General features: G+C 43.1%; 1 protein-coding gene across 1 annotated transcript in view; it reads left to right on the top strand.

Annotated features, from left to right (window-relative positions):
* RUNX2 (RUNX family transcription factor 2) overlaps positions 1 to 20,335 on the top strand; it is an 87,985-nt gene that overhangs the window by 45,353 nt on the left and 22,297 nt on the right. Inside the window, exons 4-5 of the mRNA XM_005424958.2 lie at positions 3,504 to 3,677; positions 12,432 to 12,593. Coding sequence (XP_005425015.1) covers positions 3,504 to 3,677; positions 12,432 to 12,593 — 336 coding nt within the window. The remainder of the gene's footprint in view (positions 1 to 3,503; positions 3,678 to 12,431; positions 12,594 to 20,335) is intronic.

The following is a 20,335-nucleotide window of genomic DNA, read 5'->3' as shown; positions in this document are numbered from 1 at the left end:
TGTGCTACTCAGAAGGTCTTTTTAGAGTGTTTTCAGCCCATACCTCATGGCTCCTCCATACTTACAGGATTTTTTTTCCTGCACAGAAATCAAGGAAGGACATTTATTTAAATTGCCCACACGCCTTTGTGAGCACCTCCTGAATACAAAGGTTTTGTTGAGTTTCCTGCTTACTTTCTGTGTGAGCACGTCTCAGCCTTTATCAAAGCAGAGAAACCCATAATGTGCAAAGCTGCAATGTCATCTTGTCTCCCTGGGATATTTCACTCAGGGACTGTGGCTCCTTCTGTGGATCCCTTTGTCACAACATGACTCCGTGTTACAACCCTAAATTTTAAATGTCCAGAAGGGGAAGGCAAGTCTGCCTTTGGCCCCTTGCTGGTTTCTGGGGACTTGCAGTTCCATTGATGCCTGGGGTCTTCCAGATGTGCATAGAGCTCTCTCTTCCCTACTTTTTTTTTTTGTTTTGTTTTGGGTGGGTGCGGGGGAAGTAGCAACACCCAAACCCACACATCTATAGATCATTTCAATTCAACCAGATGTGGAAATCTTTTTTCTTCTTCCTGTATGCCCCTTCTTTTTTTTCCTCTCTTTTTTTCTTTTTTCCCCCCCCGCCTATCCTAAAGTGCTCTGTTAGCCAGAGCTCTGCTATAATACACATAATTAAGTATAAACTCTCTTCTAACAAAGCTATGTATGACCAAACAGAATGTGATGAAAACAAGGCTGAGGGTTATCTGGCACAGGTTAGTGCAGGAGTTATGGTGACCCGTGTAGTAAGTTATTTATTGAGTTACCTGAGGACAGTTGAAATAGATTATGCACCAGTTTGTTAGTGGTTCTTTAGTTAAAAGGTCACTACATGAACATTGCGCAGGGTTTTTTCTACAGAAATTCTAAATAAAATTCACATTGGGAGTGAATTCATTCCCAGCTAAAATCAACTCCTGTGTGTGAGACTGGAGATGGGCTTATGACATTTGCCTTATTTTGAGACCTCTTGAATTTCACAATCCCAGAATGGTTTAGGTTGAAAGGGGACTTAAAGATCATCGTGCTCCAAACTCCTGCCATGGGCAGGGACACCTTCCACTATCCCAGGTTGTTCAATTTGCCAAAGGATGATCAGGAATGAGCAAAAGAGAAAAATGGAGGGGAATGAGACGTCTTTAGAAAACATAGTGGAAAATGTGACTAGCAAAGGGAAAAGCAAATGCATAAAAATTGTGGGGGAAAAGAAGAGGGCGAAATCCCAAGAGAACATTGACTGCGTGTGTATGCAAAACTAATTTCTTCAGATTTGGCAGCACCCAACTTGTACAAATCTTAGTTTAAATGGATTGAGAATATAATGCTGAAGACTAGCGTTTGGATGTGACTCTGTTATTTAACCTGCTATTATGGAGTTTTTACAAGCCCAAAAATCATTCCCTATTTAAAATGAGTGAAACTTTCTCAAGAGACGAATAGGCACCCATGGCAGCTCTAACATGGAGCAGCACTTTCTCCCTAAGGAGAAGGCTCCCGCCTACCCCGTGCTTTTAGACTGAGTCATTACGGGGGAGAAAACCCAGACTTCAAAGTACCAAATTATGGGTCAACTAATTAATTTTTTTAAATTGCTAGAGAAGCTTCTCCAAAGTTAAATCCCATCAAGTTTCCCCTCATCTCCCAGCCTGAATCCTTGTCTGTCTAGAGCTGTGATTTCTCTGAATCCAGTCTGGGCTTATTTAGTTTGGATATTGCATTGCCTGTGTGTCCTGTTGGCACTGTGGTACCAATTAGATGGTGGGAACCCATGTACGCAGTACTGTGGTGAGAATTACTATTAAGAAGCATTTTCTTTAGCAGTGGTAGCCTGATAGTTCAATCTCAAGATTCAGTGGCCTCATTTCTTCTTCTAAAATAAATTAAACAGTTTTGGAGTTGGTTCTATGGCCCAAAGACTGACACGGGACAATCTTCCCATTTCTGCAGAGCTGAACTCTTGTAGACCCCAGACAGATGGCTGTATTCATACTGCTGAGGGACAACACGGATTATCTCAAGCCACTGGTGATTATTTGGAAGTGTTTAAGCCCAAACCATACCAGAGACCCTTCCTATTGTTAAAAGCATTCAAATATCCCCCCCAATTATTGCTTGTGCCAGGGCCCCAGCACTGCTTATAGGGATGGAGGCAGATGTGGTTCTGGGTTGAAATCAAGGAGTCTGGGCCCCCCTTTCAGCTCTGCCAGAGGCTTTTTGCATGACCTTGATCTGTAACTTAGGGTAGGCTTCATTCCATTTAACGTTGACTAATGGCGAGGGTGCCTAATTAAACCAGTCATGTGTGCTCCCTCTCTGATCAGAGAAGGAAGAGAAAGCAAATTCAGGAGGTGAATCATGCTGTTTTAAGGCGAGTGTCAGAGACAAATGAGATGAATTGCCCTCTGGAAGTAGCTATTTCTTTCCATTAACCGAAGAGGAAGTCTACATTAGAAGAGTTTAGACTAGATGCCTGATTTATGAATGGCTAAAGTTAAGTAAAATTAGTCCTGTCCTTAATCTCTATGCATGCCTTTTTCTCCCTGTGCTGAATGATAGAAATAACACCTTCTGCACCTCACGTTCAAAGCCACCATTGGACAAAGGAGCATCCTTTGGAAAGAAATTAAACCTAGGAGCAAATATACAACCATTAGAGAAGCAAAGCCCTTGCTCTTGAAACATCTCAATGACAACATAAGCAGGACCACTGGGGGCATCCCAGTGCTTTTGCCATTTTCCCCCTTCAAATTTTGTCATCAAAACACCCCTAAATGAGTGTTCCAAATATATCCAGGGGCAGTTGACCTGTTTTGGGTGAGTGCAGTAGGGGCACTGAGGAAGGCTGACCATGCCAGGGTGTGTAGGGCCTAGTCCTGGCCAGCAGGTTTGGAGGTTTTCCTTGGATACTGCTCTTCTCAACTGACAGGGACTAATTGATTTTTGGAAAATCTCCCAGAGGAATGAAAGCTAATGACTAACTATAACAGAGTTAAAGAAAAAAAAATAAGGGGAGAAGAAAAGGTTGAATTTTCTTAGCAAAAATCCACAACATCTAAACCAGGCATGGAGTAATTGTCCCAGTTGATAAGTTGTAGGTACATATGAGGCTTTCTTTTGGAAGGGAAAGTTTGCCTGTTTAACTACCTTGTGTAGTTAAAGGAGAAAAAATTAAAAAAAAAAAAAGACAAAAAAGACCTTGTGTGGGTGTCCTGATAAGTTCTTATTTTGATCCAAATTGTAATATGTCACGTGTATGGGCACAGCTGTGCTTGATAAGGCTTTCACCAGCACAACCATGTCCAAAACACAACCCCCTCACAAAGTTTCTCTGTTATTGGGGGTAGCTGAGATACCTGTAAATCCATTAAATCTAGTAACAGGTCCTTAGAGACCATTTTGGGGTTATTTTGGGGGTGTGTTAAATTACTAAATCTTGTTATTAACGCTTTTATTTTATGATTTGCTGTTTCCAGGGCACAGACAGAAGCTTGATGACTCTAAACCTAGTTTGTTCTCTGAGCGCCTCAGTGATTTAGGGCGCATTCCTCATCCCAGTATGAGAGTAGGGGTCCCGACCCAGAGCCCACGGCCCTCTCTGAACTCTGCACCAAGTCCTTTTAATCCACAAGGACAGAGTCAGATTACAGGTAAGAGACAGAACCATAGGTTTGACTTGCACAGGCATTGGTAGTAATTGCTTATGGATATTTGTGTCTCAGCTGCAGTCAAAGAGGCTGTTACAGAGTGGGGGATATTCTCTAAGCAAAGCTAGGTGGGAAGTGGATTTTTCTATAGTGCTTGAAGCTGAAAATGTAATTTTTTTAAATATATTTTTGCCATAAATCTAAAATAGTCAATCCAGGTCATTTGAGTAGGGATATGGTGAAATTCTAACTGCCACGTTGCTCTGCCTTCTCCGTGTTGCAATAGTACCTTTAGTGTACAATAGAATGAACATTTTTATTCAGCCTTGTTATTTTGCAGTCGTGTTGAGGGAAGCAGCCAGCACTTAATGGTCTTTTTATCAGAATAATAATACAATCTTCTCACATGGTGGTTTCCTTCCACCACCAGTGCTGACCACGGTTACAATAAATGAACTGGGTTATGGAGTAATCTCCAAAGGTTACTCGTGAGGGTTGTATGCAACATTTATGATTGCATGCTGAGAGACAGATTTCATTGTGCTGAGAGAAATCATAAAGCACCCACCATGTGTCACAGATTAAAGGCTGAAATAAGATGTTTAACTGCAGCTATGCCAGAAGTTTGCAGCAAAACTGTGAAGCCTACAAAATAAACCAGTGCTGTTTTTTCTAAAGTCAGAGCTGGTTAATTTTTTCAAAAGAGATTCAAAACAACTTCTATCTAACTTTGGGCATTTCCAGATTCTAAATTTGTTCTGACATATTTGTGTCTATCCGGGATGTAAAGAGGTGTTACCCCTGACCAATTGCTAGAATTGTTGGAGAACTTCACCTAGATGCAAGTCTGTCAACAGAACTCTTGGCTCAATTCCCTAGACTGATTTAATACTCGCTTCTGCTGCGACAGTTGTATCCACAGCAGAGTCCTTTGCCAGCATTTTACACCAGCATTCCTTTCCTGGTAAAGCACTCCTAGTATAGACATAGTCTTTGAGTCAACCTAGGAAGATTTCTAGTTTCATGTTTCAAGTGGTTTTGACATGATACCAGCTGAAACTCAGTGGTTTTAACAAAGTGTTGTGGCTTTCTTCTTCTCTCTTTTCCTTCTTTTTTTAAGTTCAACCGGTTTATTAATTTGCAGTAAGAAAGAGAAGTGAGTTAATTTGAACCCAAAGCACTCAAGGAATTGCAACAAAAAAATCGTTCCCATGAGCTGTGGCAAAGTTCTCCCAGATCTAGAAGTCTAACTTTAACTAGTGTAAAATGTTTATAATATATTAAACATGTTGATTATACCCATTACATGGTACCTGCTGCCCCCCAGCTTCCCAGAGCAGGTTTCTTTGGCTAGGCTTCATGATTTGTTCATTGGACATGTGAAGTCAGGGCTCTTGTGCATATCATTTTCTGGGTAAGAACTGCTGAACTAAAACACAATATTTTTTTTCTAACCAAGTCTTCTGTCTGGCAGTGTTTGTAGACAGTTCCCAAGAAAGCAGGGGGGAAATCCAGGCCATAAGCAGTTTTCTTTCCTTCTTCCTTGTGCCTCCATAGTTTACCTATTGTGCAACACTATATCTAGGAACGAAAGAGGCTGAAATTCTTCCTGACCCCATCTGGTGATCAGCTTATGCCCTGAAGCACAAGAACTGAGATCCCCTTGTAATTTTCTTCCTAACTAAGTGTAACCTCATATGCTGCTCCCCTTCACATAAATGCCTCCTGTAGAAAATGTTCTGCTGGCTTTGATTAATAGACTACTTCTTTGCCTTGTTATGAGGCAGCAGCATTTACAGATCTGGGAGATGAAAGCTTTAGATGAGCTTTCAATAAGCCTGACTGGAAGCAAAGTTGTGTGGCATTCCCTGCCTTCTCTGCAAATTTAAGGCAGCACCAGCTGAGACTTCATCAAGAGAGGGAAGATGCAATGCTGGTAGAGCGGAGGGAAGTGAGCTGAGGGACGCAGGCTGGATTTCCCATCTCTGGTGGATTATGTTCTTTTGTTGTTGGATAAATTCAAGGTTATGGGATACATTATAATCCCAAATTGCTCTGATTTCCCCCATAGTGGTGAGGACTCTCTAGAGAATAAGTGGTCTGATACAGTATTTCTGATGTTGTTTCCCACCCTCAGAAAGTCCAACAGCCAACTTGCTGGTGGTCATCCCATTCAATTGGGTGATTGGTGTGAGCATGTTACATGGGTGCAAGCTCTTGGAATTGCACTGGCTTTCCACCAGGCTTTTGGGTGCTCTTTGGGACCTTGATTGTAATCTGTAAAGCTCAGCGTGCTCTGATGTTCCACCAAAGTGCTGGGATGCTTTTTTTGCAGACAGTCCCTATTCTAGGATCTTTCTTGTGGGATGGACTCTTTGCTACACAAACCATGCCAAGGAGAGGTAAAGGTGATGCCATGGACGAGGCACCCTTTGGTCGGGTGTTGAGTGGGAAATTGGTGAACATCTCCCTGCTTGGTGCAGTGGTAGGGAGTGAGGTGCTTGGGCTGTCCTTCAACACCAGTTTCCTTGTTGTACTGGAATACTCAGAATGCCACTGGCTTCTTAACATAAGCACTGCCTTGGGTGTGTGTTAAAAGGGGAATAGACCCTTCTGTCTGAAAACCAGGATTTTAAAATTACCTTCATTGGAATTAATCCAGCATTCCTTTTGAAATACCACGGTTTCATTATCTCTTTACCTAGTTATTATTTAGGGAAAATAATAAATTTCTAATAACTGGAACAGTAAATACTGATTTCCTACAAGAAAATCCATATTATTGCTAGTAAGCACATTTTGCTTCATTCCACTTGAGGCCTTGCATAGCTATTGCATGATTAAACAGACATATTATTTAAAGTCTGGCTGACCCACACCTGAGTCTGAAAGAACTCAGCACTTTAGGGTTCACTCTTATATTTCTTTTCTCTGTCTGGGCTGTGTTTATTTTCCTGGAGTATCAGGGTACAGGTTGTACAAATCACAGCACAGTCCTTAACCTACCACAGGACTGGGCTGTGGCAGGACAAGCACAGAGTTGCCCTTATTCAACATGGCATTTTAACTAGGACTCAGCAAAAGCTACATCGAAGGGTGATTAAAAAACAAATGGTCCAATAAGCAGCTGCCTTTGCTGAGGCACTGCAGATCCAATTTGAACCCTGCTTGCTGCCCATAAATCAGGAATCCTGTCCATTCACATTTGTTCACTGGTATATTTGCTTTTTTTATTTTTTTCCCCTTTCCCTAACGGGCTCATGCAACTTGTTCATGTATCCGATTACATTCCTGTTCAGACACTGAGCTGTTGCATCAGTGTTCCAGTATGAGATGAGGAAAGCTTGTTTTTTTTTTTAAGATGCAACTGGTGAGGATTAGCTTCTGTAGGCCAGGAAAAGCCACAGGTGTAATGGCAGGAATGTGGTCAGTGTGAGGACCCCATCGGCCGGGCTGTGGGGACAGCAAAGTGGGAGTTAAGTGAGGTTTCATGCTCCATCACCACTGTGGCACTGGCTGATCTATAGGCAACCTCTGACTTTCATCACTGAAATAACAGCCCTCAAAGGCAAGTCCTGTGAAACCTTCACTTTCTTCCCTTTTCCTTTTCCCCTTCTCCATGCACGTCACGGATGTTATGCTTCCATTTCTCATCATTTTTTAAGCAGATTTAAAGTCTTCAGAGCTGGCTTAGCAGGATGGTAGTGAGGGGATACATCTTCACTGACAGACAGGGACTGATTTCAGGGACAGTGCAAACTGAATCTGCAGCCTGCAGATTTTGTGCAAATTGATTGCATCCTCTGGCTGACTGACATTGTGAACCTCCATTTCATAAAGCTTGCCCCCCTCCTATTATTCTTTTGACTTTTATTTCCCTCTACCCCCTTTTAAAACTTAGCTGCCCACTGGCATGATTCATTGAGTTTATCTTTTTTTTTTTTTTTTTAATTTCAAAAATGTGACTCTTGGAGGGTTGGGAAGAGAAATGTATTTACAGGTTCTTCAGGCCAAAATCTGGTCTCAATTACTTTTCTGTACATTGGGGTGTACCTCCACTGGATTTGACTTTGTGGATTGAAATGGGCAATCCAGATGAAGCCCTGGACTTTTAAAGATGCCTAAAAAAAGAGTTAGAGAAGGGAAGAAGGTTGTGTTTTGCTGTTGTTGTTTTGCTGAGGGGGGTGGTGTTACAACAATAGTTGGGTTACTCATGCAGAAAGTCATCTTGGCTTTGTTAAGATCAGAAGTGAGGATATTTGCTCTAAGTGTTTACCAAAGATAGCTCCAGACAGCTTGTTTTTTACTATTGGCACTAGCACTAATCCAACCAGCAGCAGCCAGAGCTGGAGCTGATGGCTGGGTTTAAATGAGAGTATGATGCATGTGATGTCTGGGTATTAGAGACAATACACCAAGCAGCTGCCAATCTTTGATCATGCTCTGGTCATGTAACTCATCTTGGAAAAGGGGGAATTGGCTTTTTTTCCTCTAGAAAACTAGTGTGCTTCACAGTCCAATGCCAAAGTGAAAAAAGTTGTTTTTCAGGGATATTTGCAGGTTTTTGCTTCTCTCCATTGACACTTCAGAATATGGAAGATTCATGGGTCCATGTCAGGGGGTTTGGAACTAGATGATCTTTAAGGTTCCTTCCAACCCAAACTGTTCTATGATCCTATGATGATTTCTGTTGGAAGAAGAGAAGTTATGATACTGGAAAGCCATTGTCACTGGTGGGAGAATGGGTCACTAGATGGGCTTTTTCTTTCTTTCCTTTATAATTTTAGTTTTGTGTGGTGCATCTCCTCTTGGACTAACTTTTAAAGACCCTTATTGTCCATTAAGCATCAATATCTACTATCCATTTAATGCAGTCAGTCAGAGACAACAAAGGTCAAGAACCCTGCATATGTCCCATGACTATAAATGTGACAGCAAAACCTAGACACAAAATAATATGCAATACTCAGTATTTCCTGCTTTGTTCAGGTTCACCTGGAAGCGCAAACAGGATGGAGCTGTTTGCACATTAGTTTAGGCCTCGCCCCACTGATTTGTTTCAGCTGAACTGTGCCCAGGCTGTCTTAGCATACCCACAATATGCCCTGCTGTGAAGGAATACGCTGAGAGCTGCACTTCCCCTCACACCCACGCAGGCATAACAGAAATGTTTACAAAAGGAGGACTGCTCTTAGTAATCACTCCAAAGTTTTCAAGGGTAAATGCCAGCTCAGAGTGGCCTTCTGACTCCTTCACTGTTGTTGAATGCTCTGTTAGCTCTTCCCCATGGCTGCCATATGGAAATGAGGGTGGCTTTCTCCTGGACAGTTAATTTTATTTTTATATTAAGTATCTTTCCTTTTTTGGAGGGATTCCTTTACGGAGGAATCCATATGCACTCAGAGCTTTGAGGTTTCTCATCTGTTCTGGGCTTTTTTGTGATGGGAAGATGTGCCATGGCTGCAGAGCATGTGGTGCTTTGGGTGATGGTGCAAAGTCCCTGGCTAGCAGGGATCCTTGGACACGTGGGAGCCCACCAGCCAGAGACAGTAGGGAAGCTGGCCTGTGGTGTAGGAGGCCAAGGAAAACCTCTCACAAATCACCTCACAGCTTCTTCCCCAGTAGTATGTGCTAAATAGTCATCCTACCCCTTCTGGGCCAGAGCAAGGAGGTGAACCTCTTAAGGGCCTCGTGTTTGCCTCAGAAGCACCTGTGTGGGTCTGCCCTGGAAGTGCTGCTGTGGCAGCTGGCATATCCCTGTGCTGCCCCCAGCACCCTCCTTCCCCCAGGAGGTTTGATGGTGTATGGGACCAGAAGAGATGGTCTGGTGAACCACAGTGCCCAAAGCCAGTGCTCCAGCACCAGTGCAAGGACCATCTCCATGTGAACCAGAGGGTGCCACATGAGCTGTGCACCCACCTTCAGGGACTGTCTGGGGAAGCTTTGGGCTCTGCCTCGTGGCATTTTTCACTGTGAATTGGGCAATGCTGCTGAGCAGTGATGTTTGCCCTGTGGGCTCACAGGTCACCTTTGAATTGGCCGGGCGACAGTGTTTCACCACTCTCTTCTCTCACGTCCGTGCAAACCTTGACCACCATCAGGCAGCAAGGGCTGGCTTTAGGGCATTTGCTCTGGGATCTGGTGAAACTTGTATTTTCACTTTCTGGTTTCCTAACGGGTCACAGATACCTTGAACCAGTCATCCCCAGGGCAATATTTCCTACTCTGCCTCAACCATGACCTCAGCCATGCCTTGGTGTGGAGGAATCACAGTAACCCTCTGGCCTGAGGTACTGTGACCTGCTCCTCAGTCACTGAGCTCTGATGAGTCATCTAATGTTCAATTTGGCTAAAGATTTTCCTCTTCATTATTTCCTCTTCCCTGGGAAGATTTGAGGTAGATGTTGAAAGAATATGTGGTATATTTTTGGGGTCAAGTAATGGTCCACCCAGCCCTATATCCTGCTTCTGACAGTGCAGTATGAGATACTGTTTTGAAATACCACATGAGCCTTTGAAAGACCACTTTTTGCTATTTGTTATTCTTGTGCCCACACAGACGTTCACAGTTGCTAGATTAAGGGTATAAAGTATAAAACCAAGTCTAGCATGGGTGTTCAAAGTGATGAGAGTGCCAGAGATGTTCAAGAAGTTCTTGTGCCATGAGGATTACACTATCAGGAGTGGCATGAGCCTCCAGAAAGGTGCTTCTTTTTCTGAGCTTTCCACCATCTTAGACCAAAATGATGTAAAAACATCCTCTACTATGACTTTTTTTCCAGCCTTTACCTGCTGTGTTATTTCCTTCTAGCATTGAAGCTGACCTAAACCCAAAACTTTAGGGGCCCTGTTTTCAATTCAGAAGCAGAGGTTGAAAAGGTCTTGGAGTTTGAAGGATCTTGGATTTGAGATTATGCTCCTAACACACCATTAATTTTAAGATTGTTTTTCCAGCAAGCCTAGGCTTTCTGTTCCCATTCAAAGATCATTTACCATTGACTGTATGGTGAATTATCATAGTGGAATGAGGCAGAGAAATATGTCAATATCAGATGTAACAATGAGCAGTCAGTCAGATTTGAACCTGTGCCAATCTATACAACCCTGGCCTTGAAATTGTTAAAACAAAGAAGTTCATTACATTTAATGATCAAGTGTCCTTCGGATTTCTGAGAAGTTTATGTTAACCATTTAAATTACTCAGTTCTAATATAAATGGCAAACTCCAGGAAAATCCTCTTAAAATTAAATTGGAAGGTGGTTTTTATTTACATATATATATATATATATATATTTATTTTGCTTCAAGGAAGTATCTGCTTTCCAGACATTTCTTCAAACAAATCATGTCTGAAGAGAAATAATAAACAAGAAGTAGCTGAAGCGACAAGGTTTTGCTGTGTGGAAGAGCAGGGAAAGGAGTTTAAAAAAGAAAAAAAAGTTGAATTTCCTGAAAAAGAGCCTTTGCTTATGCCATGTGGCTGTCACATTGCTGTCTGCAAAGGAAGACTTTAGCACAGTGTTCTGATAGAGCAAGTTCTCCAAATCAAGTATACTTGATGTGCTTCCTTGAAAATAGTGGGCAGGGTTTGAGGGGATGTGCTAAAGTTTCTGTGAGCTAGCCTATAGATAGTTTTCTATTTATTATGCAGTGCCCCAAACAAACTTTGGGGTTGAAAGTGCTTTGGTTCTGTCAATGTAAGGAAATAAAAAGCATAATTTATGAGGTATTCAGTGGTATCTTTATCATCAGATATTAACTGAAAGTGAATGGTTTATGAATCCAAACATCAGTGAGTAAAACTAGATCTCCTTCTACCAGTGCTTCAGCAAAAATTGATGTGTTTATCGTAAAGATAATTTCCTCCGTAGTGAGCTGTTGCAAATATATCAGCCAGTATCATTAGCTTCCAATAGTTATCCCAAACCATTTGGTTTCATATTTTGTAATTGAGGGTACTGTAAGTAATTGGGCCAGCACCCAAATGTGACATTTTTTTGATGGATGCTGTGAGATTAATGGCATTTTTCAGCTTGGCTAGTATTTTCAGCACTGAAAACACTATTGTGTCATGTTTGAACTGGGTAACAGCTTGACAGGTGTGCCAAGTGCTGACTGTAGAGTCTGCCCACCTCTGAAGGAAACAGCCTTAGGTTGTGCCAGGGGAGATTTAGATTGGATCTTATGAAAATTTTCTTCACTCAGAGGTTGCTCAGGCTTTGGAACAGGCTGCCCAGGAAAGTAGTGGGTCACCATCCCTGGAAGTGTTTAAAAAACTAGTAGCTGTGATGCTTAGGGACATGGTTTAGCAGTGGACCTGGCAGTGCTGGACTCATTGGTCTTAGAGGTCTTTTCCAACTGTAATGACTCCATGATTCCATGAAGTCCACTTCCTAAGATCAGATCTGGGGCCCATTCTTGTTGTCTGCTTCTGTTTCTGATTCCTGGAGGATTGGCAACTCTTAGTATAATATGTTGGAAGAAAGACACCAGGAATTTGCATCCCAGCTTCTAGACCTCTGGTCTGTTCATTTCCCACAGAAATTGTTCTGGGGAGGGAAAAGCACAGACCAAGACTTGAAAGGGCAAGTGTTGAGGAGCAAGTTGTGTTCCATTACATTCTCACTCTTCGTAGTACTGATGTGTGTATGTTCAGTAATCCCACATCTTTCAATTAGGCTGTTGATACCCTAAAATTTTTCTTCCTTTAAAAAAAAAAATTCTCTTTTTTTTGTTTGTTTTTATTTTCCCCCTAGACCCCAGGCAGGCGCAGTCATCCCCGCCATGGTCCTATGACCAGTCTTACCCATCCTACTTGAGCCAGATGACTTCACCGTCCATTCACTCCACAACTCCCCTGTCCTCCACTCGAGGCACGGGACTTCCAGCCATTACCGATGTGCCCAGACGCCTCTCAGGTAAAGACTCTGTTTTGCCTAAAACAATTATGCAGAGAGGAACAGGACTGGCAGCGGCTGCGTCCGTGGCCTCAGACAAACCTTGGCAAGGAGAGCAAACCTCAGCACTGGTACCAGGGTTCCTGCATGGCAGGCAGGATTCAAAATCTTTTTTTTTCCAATGTGGAAGAGCTGCTATGTTGCTCTGAGCATGTCTCTCTCTAATAACTTTAGGTCCATTTCAGATTAGATTATTTTTAAATTGTGAACCTGATTCTTTGAACAAATTATCCCTCTTTTTTTTTTTTATTTCCCCTACAAAACTTGCATGTAATTAGGTACTGGCACAGGTTTCCCAGAAAAGCTGTGGCTGCCCCATCCCTGGAAGTGTACAAGGCCAGGTTGGATGGGGCTTGGAGCAAATTGGTCTAGTAGAAGGTGTCCCTGCACATGGCAGGGGGGTTGGAACAAGGTGATCTTAAGGTCCCTTCCAACCCAAACCATTCTGTGATTCTGTGTTTTAAAGTAAATGTTATGCTCTCTATTTTTTGGTGCTTTATCTTTGTGGTATGTGTGTTTTTAGGCATCCTGACAGATAGATGCCTTTATTTCTTCAGCAGTTATGGCTGATCATTCTCCTGTATTTCAATCCAGTAGCTCAAGAAAGACTGTTTCCTTAGTTAATATGTACTTAAGAAGCCTATCAGAAACAAGCTGCGTCACTTAAAGGTAAAGATTGGCCAAATTGTGCTTTGGAATGATACAGGAGAGAGGAAACACATTTAGGAACATAGACGAGACAATAGTGAGGAACTGAGACTTTTTTTTACCAAACAAATGCACATTTATATATTGCACAATTCACCTCTAATGGTCTCAGTGATAAAACCATCTGTGTAAAGTAATCTGATTGCCCCAAAGTAAGAGAGAGCCTGTCATGGCACACAGTCACCTTGTACCTCTTGCCAAAAATGAGGAACCTTAGGGGAGGGAGGCTCAGTCTTAAAACTCCAACCTTGCAAGTGTGGAAATACTAGCAGCGTATGCCAAAAAAGCATGTGTAATGTAAAGAGAGCCTTTATGATTCATTAATGAAAACCAAAGAATCAGTCTTATTACATCTATTTTTTGCATGTTTGCAAGATATTATTATAATCTTGGATGCTGCTGCCATACACCTGTTTGATTCTCAGCCAGGTGAATTTCTTGCTGCTGTGTTTTCCCCTTCCACCAAGCTCATAGCACTGGAAATGTTGATCACTCCACTGAGCTGCATCCCTGACAAGCTGAACTGCAGCCAGCAGGCGTGGAGGATTTGATTAGCATAGACTCCTTGATTTCTTTCATCTTGGAGGAGGGAAGCTTTGTTTCTCAAACAGCCAGCTGCAAACCCCTCTGCAGCCCTAGTGCACTCTGCCTACACAGAGATGCCAAAGATCTCCATGCGGGCCGCAGGCTGGAGGGTTTTGGAGCAGGTTCCTGTGGGCTCTCCATGCAACACCCTGACTTGAGTCAAAAAACTCGATCGGCTTGATGCTGAGGAAATGCTTTGTTTGGCCCGAAACAGGCTCCCTTTGAGTCAGAGCCTCCTGATGGTCTGTGTTGTCGAATGGGTTATTTTTGCAATCGTGCCCGCGGCAATACCTGCAGGAGAGGCTCGGCTGGGACCTGGCAGCTGCACGCCGCATGCTTGCCCTGCAGCCCTTGCTTGTCTGTGTGTATTCAGACGTGAGCGCCTGGCATGTGGGCACAGGCAGGGAGTGACTAAAAGACCTGGCTGTGTATGTTGTGTGGCCCTGGACTGAACTTTCCTGCCGTGCTCTATGGCCAGTTGTCTTCGCGCTTCTTGTCCTTCATCTTTCTAGGGCTCGAGAGATGCTCCGCAATGCCCTGACCTTTTCCCAGCATGGGAATCTTGCTTCCAGTTAGATTCAAGAGTGAAAAAGGGGACATTGATCCTCCACAAGTGCCAGAGGTTGTGTTTGCTGACAGAAATAGAAATTCAGAATAGAAATGGTCTATTCAGAATTAGAGAGGCACTCCTGGCTGAAGGACCCACTCGGATGTTCAGGATGCAAGCAGGCACATTGCAAACCTGACAGTGCCTCTCAAGGGTTTCATTTGCAGTACCACAGGGAGGGAGGGCAGCATCCAACACCTCCTATACTCAAAGAGAGAGAGAAATGCAAATTTTAAGTTGCCCCATACAGCAAGCAGTTTACCCCTCACACTCAAAGAAATGCAAATTTCCTCTCAGTTACTTAATGCATATTTAGGAAGAGAACAGGACTTTGAAGAGGGTAGAAAATTACTGCAAAGAAACACTAAAATCCTTAGAAAACTTTAGGCATTTTTTAAGCATGAGGGAGAAATTAGAGTTTTATAAGGCCTTGAATAAAAAGGTCGCTTTCCGATACAGTGGTAGAAATCTGATTATTGAGGCTGTTAAAAGTATACAAGGTCATTTTAATGAATGCCATATTTACTGCCTGTTGCTTAACATCATGAAGGAGGAAAAATGAGTAAAATGTCCCCCCTAGCCTTGGCTGTCACACCTACAGGCACAGAACTTCCTATCTGCCCTAATTTCACACAACCCACCCTTTCCAAGAGCCTCCATGGCTTCACCTGGACAACTGCTAAAGTTGTTCTCACCCAGATGTTGAAAACATTCCATCCAATAATGCAGAAGTAGCTCCTGGGTTTATTGTCAGTGGCAGCCCTCAGGAGCTACTTTTAATCATTGTTCTTTGACCAAAACCACACTGATCCTATGGCCAAAGTGGTGATGTTCTTCCCCATCTTGGGATGGATACATGAGCCAGCAGTGTGCCCAGGTGGACAAGAAAGCCGAAGGCACCTGGCCTGTATCAGCAGTGGCAGCAGGACCAGGACAGGGATTATCTCGCCCTGTGCTGGGCACTGGTGAGGTCACACCTTGAATCCTCTGCTCAGTTTTGGGACCCTCATAACAAGAAAGACATTGAGGGGCTGGAGTGTGTCCACAGAAGGGAACAGAGCTGGGGAAGGGTCTGGAGCACAGGTCTGATGAAGAGCAGCTGAGCGAGCTGGGGCTGCTCAGCCTGGGGGTAAAGGAGGCTCAGGGTGGACCTTCTTACTCTCTACAACTCCCTGACAGGAGGCTGCAGATAGGTGAGGGTCAGGCTCTGCTCCCAAGTAACAAGTGACAGGATTAGATGAAATGGCCTCACATTGCACCAGAGGAGGTTTAGATTGGATATTAGGAAAAAAATTCTTCACTGAAATGGTGGTCAGGCATTGAAACAGGCTTCCAAGGCGGTGGTGGAATCACCATCCCTGGAAATGTTCAAAAGGTACATGGATGTGGCCCTTAGGGACATGGTTTAATGTTGAACATGGTGATGCTGTGTTGGACACAATGGTGTTTTCCAGCCTTAACGATTCCTTGAATTTTGGTGATGAGGTTGCCTGTGTTTCAACCCCAGATTAGGCTGAGCATCAGAAGAGGTTTGGGGCTGCAGGACAGGATGTGGTGGGGCACTGCCATACCAGTGCATGCAGTTCCTCATCCCATAGGAGAGGAGCAAAGGGCAGCAGGCTGCAACCCCGAGGAGCTCCTCAGGCAGCTGCTGCAATGCAGCTGAACTGGTTGTGTCAGTGTCTCAGAGGGTTTCTTTGCACTACTGGCAGGTTTGCATGCGTGCTGCAGGCACGTGCACTTGTGTGCCCATGGTTGCCAAACTGCAAGTGTTCATCTTCTATATCCTCCAGCTGGTGGTCAGTGCTTTGTTTGCGCCTACAACTAATCAATTATATATCCCAGGTATTTGGGCAGTATTCAACAGCATGAGCTGAAAAACAAAGCAAAAAAATGTTTTCTGGCATCACTCGTGCAACTTTTGAACCAATGATCTTTCTGGTCCAGAAGTTTCACATTCATATTAAGAACAAATAAAGAAACAAGTTCATAAGGCCATGAAATTGCCTTAACTTAATGTTCCAATCATAAAAAGAGCAGAATTCCCCATATTTTAAATGTCTGTCTGTTCAGACTTCCCCAGAAGACAGTGAAAGTTGGTGGCCCAGCAGATTAATATTCTTAATTAAATAATATTGTAGTGGAAGCCATGGGAATATAAGAAAAGGGTCATTTTAGAGAGAGTTTGCCTGAGGGATGTAGTCTTATTGCATGATTCATAGTGAATGCACTCAGTCTTTGTGTCCTATGCATAACCAAAGTGCATGTGGGATGGGGAGCATGGGTGACTATTATGTAATTAATGTATATGATTCATATAAATATACACATCATAGCCATTTTACATAACACTTTGGGGCTGATCCAGCAAGTCCTCCGCACATGGAAGGTTCAGAACAGGGAGTGCAGGTCAGGTTGTTCTTGCAGTCAAAACAGGGCTGCTCCCAGGCAGGGGAAGGAGGGATGGGTATAGAGGTCCCCAGGGCAGACATCCGTTCCTGAGACACTCACCCCCAGCTCTCTTTTGAATCAGAGGGGACAAACTGGCATTTTCAGGACTTGACTGCTCTGCAGGTGATCTGTGCTGGTCCCTGGCAGTGCCTGGGAAGAGCCTGTTTGTCTCTGAAGCGAGCCTAGGTGAGTAGCTCAAGTACAGGCACGTATGATCTGATAGTCTGCCTTTGCTGAGGTGATTTAAGAGACAGTTTAACTGTCCCATAAACATATCCATATCACAGCCTAATTACACTCTAGTCCTGATTTAACCCTACCTCACCCTGACCTCGACCTTCTCCACTGTATAAGGGTTTGAGCTGGATTTTAATTTTTTTGAGAATCGTAAGAAGGGGAAGGTGAGGAGACTTCTTCCCCTACACTTTTCCTGGACCTAGTCACCCTTCTTTCTAAACACAAGTCTCTTACTTTTGGCTTCACCATTGAGAGAGACTTGCAGGGTCAAGATCTTCAGATGCTGGAGGACCTGTCCGCAGGTGTACCACAAACACGTTCAGTGCTGACTGTGGAAGATCCTGTCTGTGTTTGACAGGTTCCATATGACAAATGAGGAAATTAAAACTGAATCTAAATAGCAGGACAAATTACCAAACCTACCTTTCCCAGGCCTGGGCTGGACCTTTCCTAGATATTTGTCAGTTGGGGATGTGCCACCAAGCCCAGAAATTGCCATCCCACTAGCTGGATTCCCCAGAGGATGCAGGGTGGCTTTGCTGTCTTTATATTTACTGTGTTACTGAGTAGGGCATGCTAAGTTAGATGAGAGAGATCCTGGGATCAGGCCCTAAACAAAAGAAGTCTGCAGACCGATCCCTCTGAACTAAAATGGCCAGAAAGTGGTATCTTCACCAATAAATTACACAGTGGTAGGGCTGGACTGTTAAATACCAGTACTGTTAAGCTGTCAGCAAGGCTGGTGTTGAGTGGGGTTGGCCAGCATGGTCGCAAACAGGTCCCAACTGTGGTTTGGAAATGAGCAGAGCCCCGAACCTGCTCCTGTGTGCAGCTCAGAGTCAGCCACCCCATTATGGAGTCAGGATTTAACATTACATCTGTGGCCAGACCATCCTGACTAGATTTAGAGCCAGAGAATGTGCCCTGACCCTGTTTGCTAACTCGCGTATAGCCAAACTTTCCCATTAATTTGTCTCGCCCTGTAGATAAATCACCACAATGTTTTGGGCCATCCTGGACCCTCATCTGAAATTGAAATTTAAGAAACCTTCCTGTTCTCCCAGCTCACTGATGGCTGGCAAGTATAAATGCAATGCCAGCCATGCCTTAATCAGGGACAATACTGGTTTTTTAACACAATTTAATTTTCATTCTTGTTAGGCTGAAAATCATATAATAAAAAAACCACATGCAATGGAAGCAGCTCCAACTGAACCTCTGGATTTAGTATTTGTATGTCAATGAGAAAGAGGCTGACTGTGATGGGCTTTTTTTTCTTGGGGTCCTGCACTGGTTGTCATCTTGGGTTTCACACCCTGTGTGTGAATTACCTTGGATTTTGCTGGTGTTATGTACTCACATAATTTTTTTAACTAGGATTTTTCCTTTTTTGGGGGAATTTGGTCTTTGAAATAACTTTTAGAAATAAAGGTTGTTTGTCTTCTCCTAAGGAGCTCAGAAAACTTTACAGCAACTAAGTAGAAACTGTGGCCATGGAAGTGGCTGTGCTTTCATCCCTTAATTCCTGCTAACTTGATTAAACGTTGTGGGCAATAAGGAAATTTCAGGACAGGACCTTTCATAAGGGAAGGCACTAGTGCTGTCTCCAGAATACAATTCTGTTCTTCTTTATGTGCTATGGGAAGCAGAGAAACAGTTAATGCCGTGGCTATTGCCAGCATGGCCCTGGTGTGAGCAGCCCCTGCAATGAATGAGCAGTTCACGCTTCAGCAATATTGTCTTAGGCTCTTGGCAAACCCAAGAACCCAGCTCGGTTTCTGGTGTGCTCACTATGCTGGGATGTTTTTCTTGGTGACTGTAACAATTTTCACTCTGTCTTCTTCTTCTTCTTTTTTTTTTTTTTATAATTAAATGGAAGCCGAAAGACTCAAGGTTGTCTCTGTCTCCATTTTGCCTTGCTAATGTTTAATGCTTTCCCTGCAAGGTGAAACTGAGTCAAGGCAAAGTAAAGAACCTGGGGGAGCTCAGGTCTTCAGAAACAACCCGCTCATTTTGCTGCCGTCCCTAAACTTGTAACTTGCCTTCCTTTTTCCTTTTTTTTTTCATTATTTTTCAGTGGTTGTATTTATTTTGTTTACCGCAGGTTTTCCATTTTTAGTCTCCTGCCCACTTGGTGCCACCTGGGAATCTCAGCACCTTGGCACTCATCTGTGGGCTTTCAGTAGCAACCTCTCCACTGGGCTGAATCTCTCATTGGAGTAATTGTCCAGAAGATGCATTGCATGATCCCTACCTCAAATTTTTCTAGCGTGGGTGGCCTTAAATTAGGCACCTATGCCCATATTTAGGTGGTAAAACAAGTGGGCTGATTTTCAAGAGTTTGAATGTTACAATGCTTGTCTTTAAGCCCTTTTCATTTACTTAAAACGGCTGTTGGGAGAGGAAATAAACAGGAAAATGAAGGCAGAGGAAAGGAGTTTTATTCCTGAAATAAGGGATTTTAAAAAGTACTGAAAAGAAACAAGTGGAATGTTTAGAAATGGAATAAATTTGTTACTGATACAGGCAGGAAATAGCACACTCAAATATATGTGGATGTATAGATATATTTTTATCTGAGCTTTTTTTGCAATGTGTTTTATATTTAGGACACATATCAAGATTTGCATCTGTTTCTAGAACTTGCTGCTAACAGTTAGTAATGATGCCAAAACATACTTTAGTTCCAGCTTGAGACCAAATGATATTCAGGGCTTTTTTTTATTACTAATTTAGGGTCTGATATTAATTAAGGAAATTTTCCATAAGTGCCAGGCTTTTTCTGAAGAACTCATTAAAATTATATTAACTTAAACCGGAATCACAGTCTGAGCATGTTTTGTAATGATTATTCTTACTGACTCTGCTGGGTTTTGTAAACAGAATGCTAATTGTTAGGGGGGCAACCGGTTCCTCAATTCCAGACTTCCAAAGGGACAGATCCTGAGCCACTACCTAGATGTGTGTTCCCAATAAAGTCAATAAGCCTCTAACAGGAAGGCTGTGGGATCAAGCTCTTTGTTTCATCCTTCTGCAAAGGCGTTTGATGATTTCTCCCTTCCCTTTCTGGAATTGCTGTTAATTTTCTACCTAGGATGAAGCCAGCAATGGCAGC

The sequence above is a fragment of the Geospiza fortis genome, unplaced genomic scaffold (assembly GCF_000277835.1).
Source record: "Geospiza fortis unplaced genomic scaffold, GeoFor_1.0 scaffold106, whole genome shotgun sequence".
NCBI lineage: Eukaryota > Metazoa > Chordata > Aves > Passeriformes > Thraupidae > Geospiza > Geospiza fortis.
Note: the sequence above shows the minus strand (reverse complement) of the source record. Positions and strands in the feature narration are given on the sequence as shown.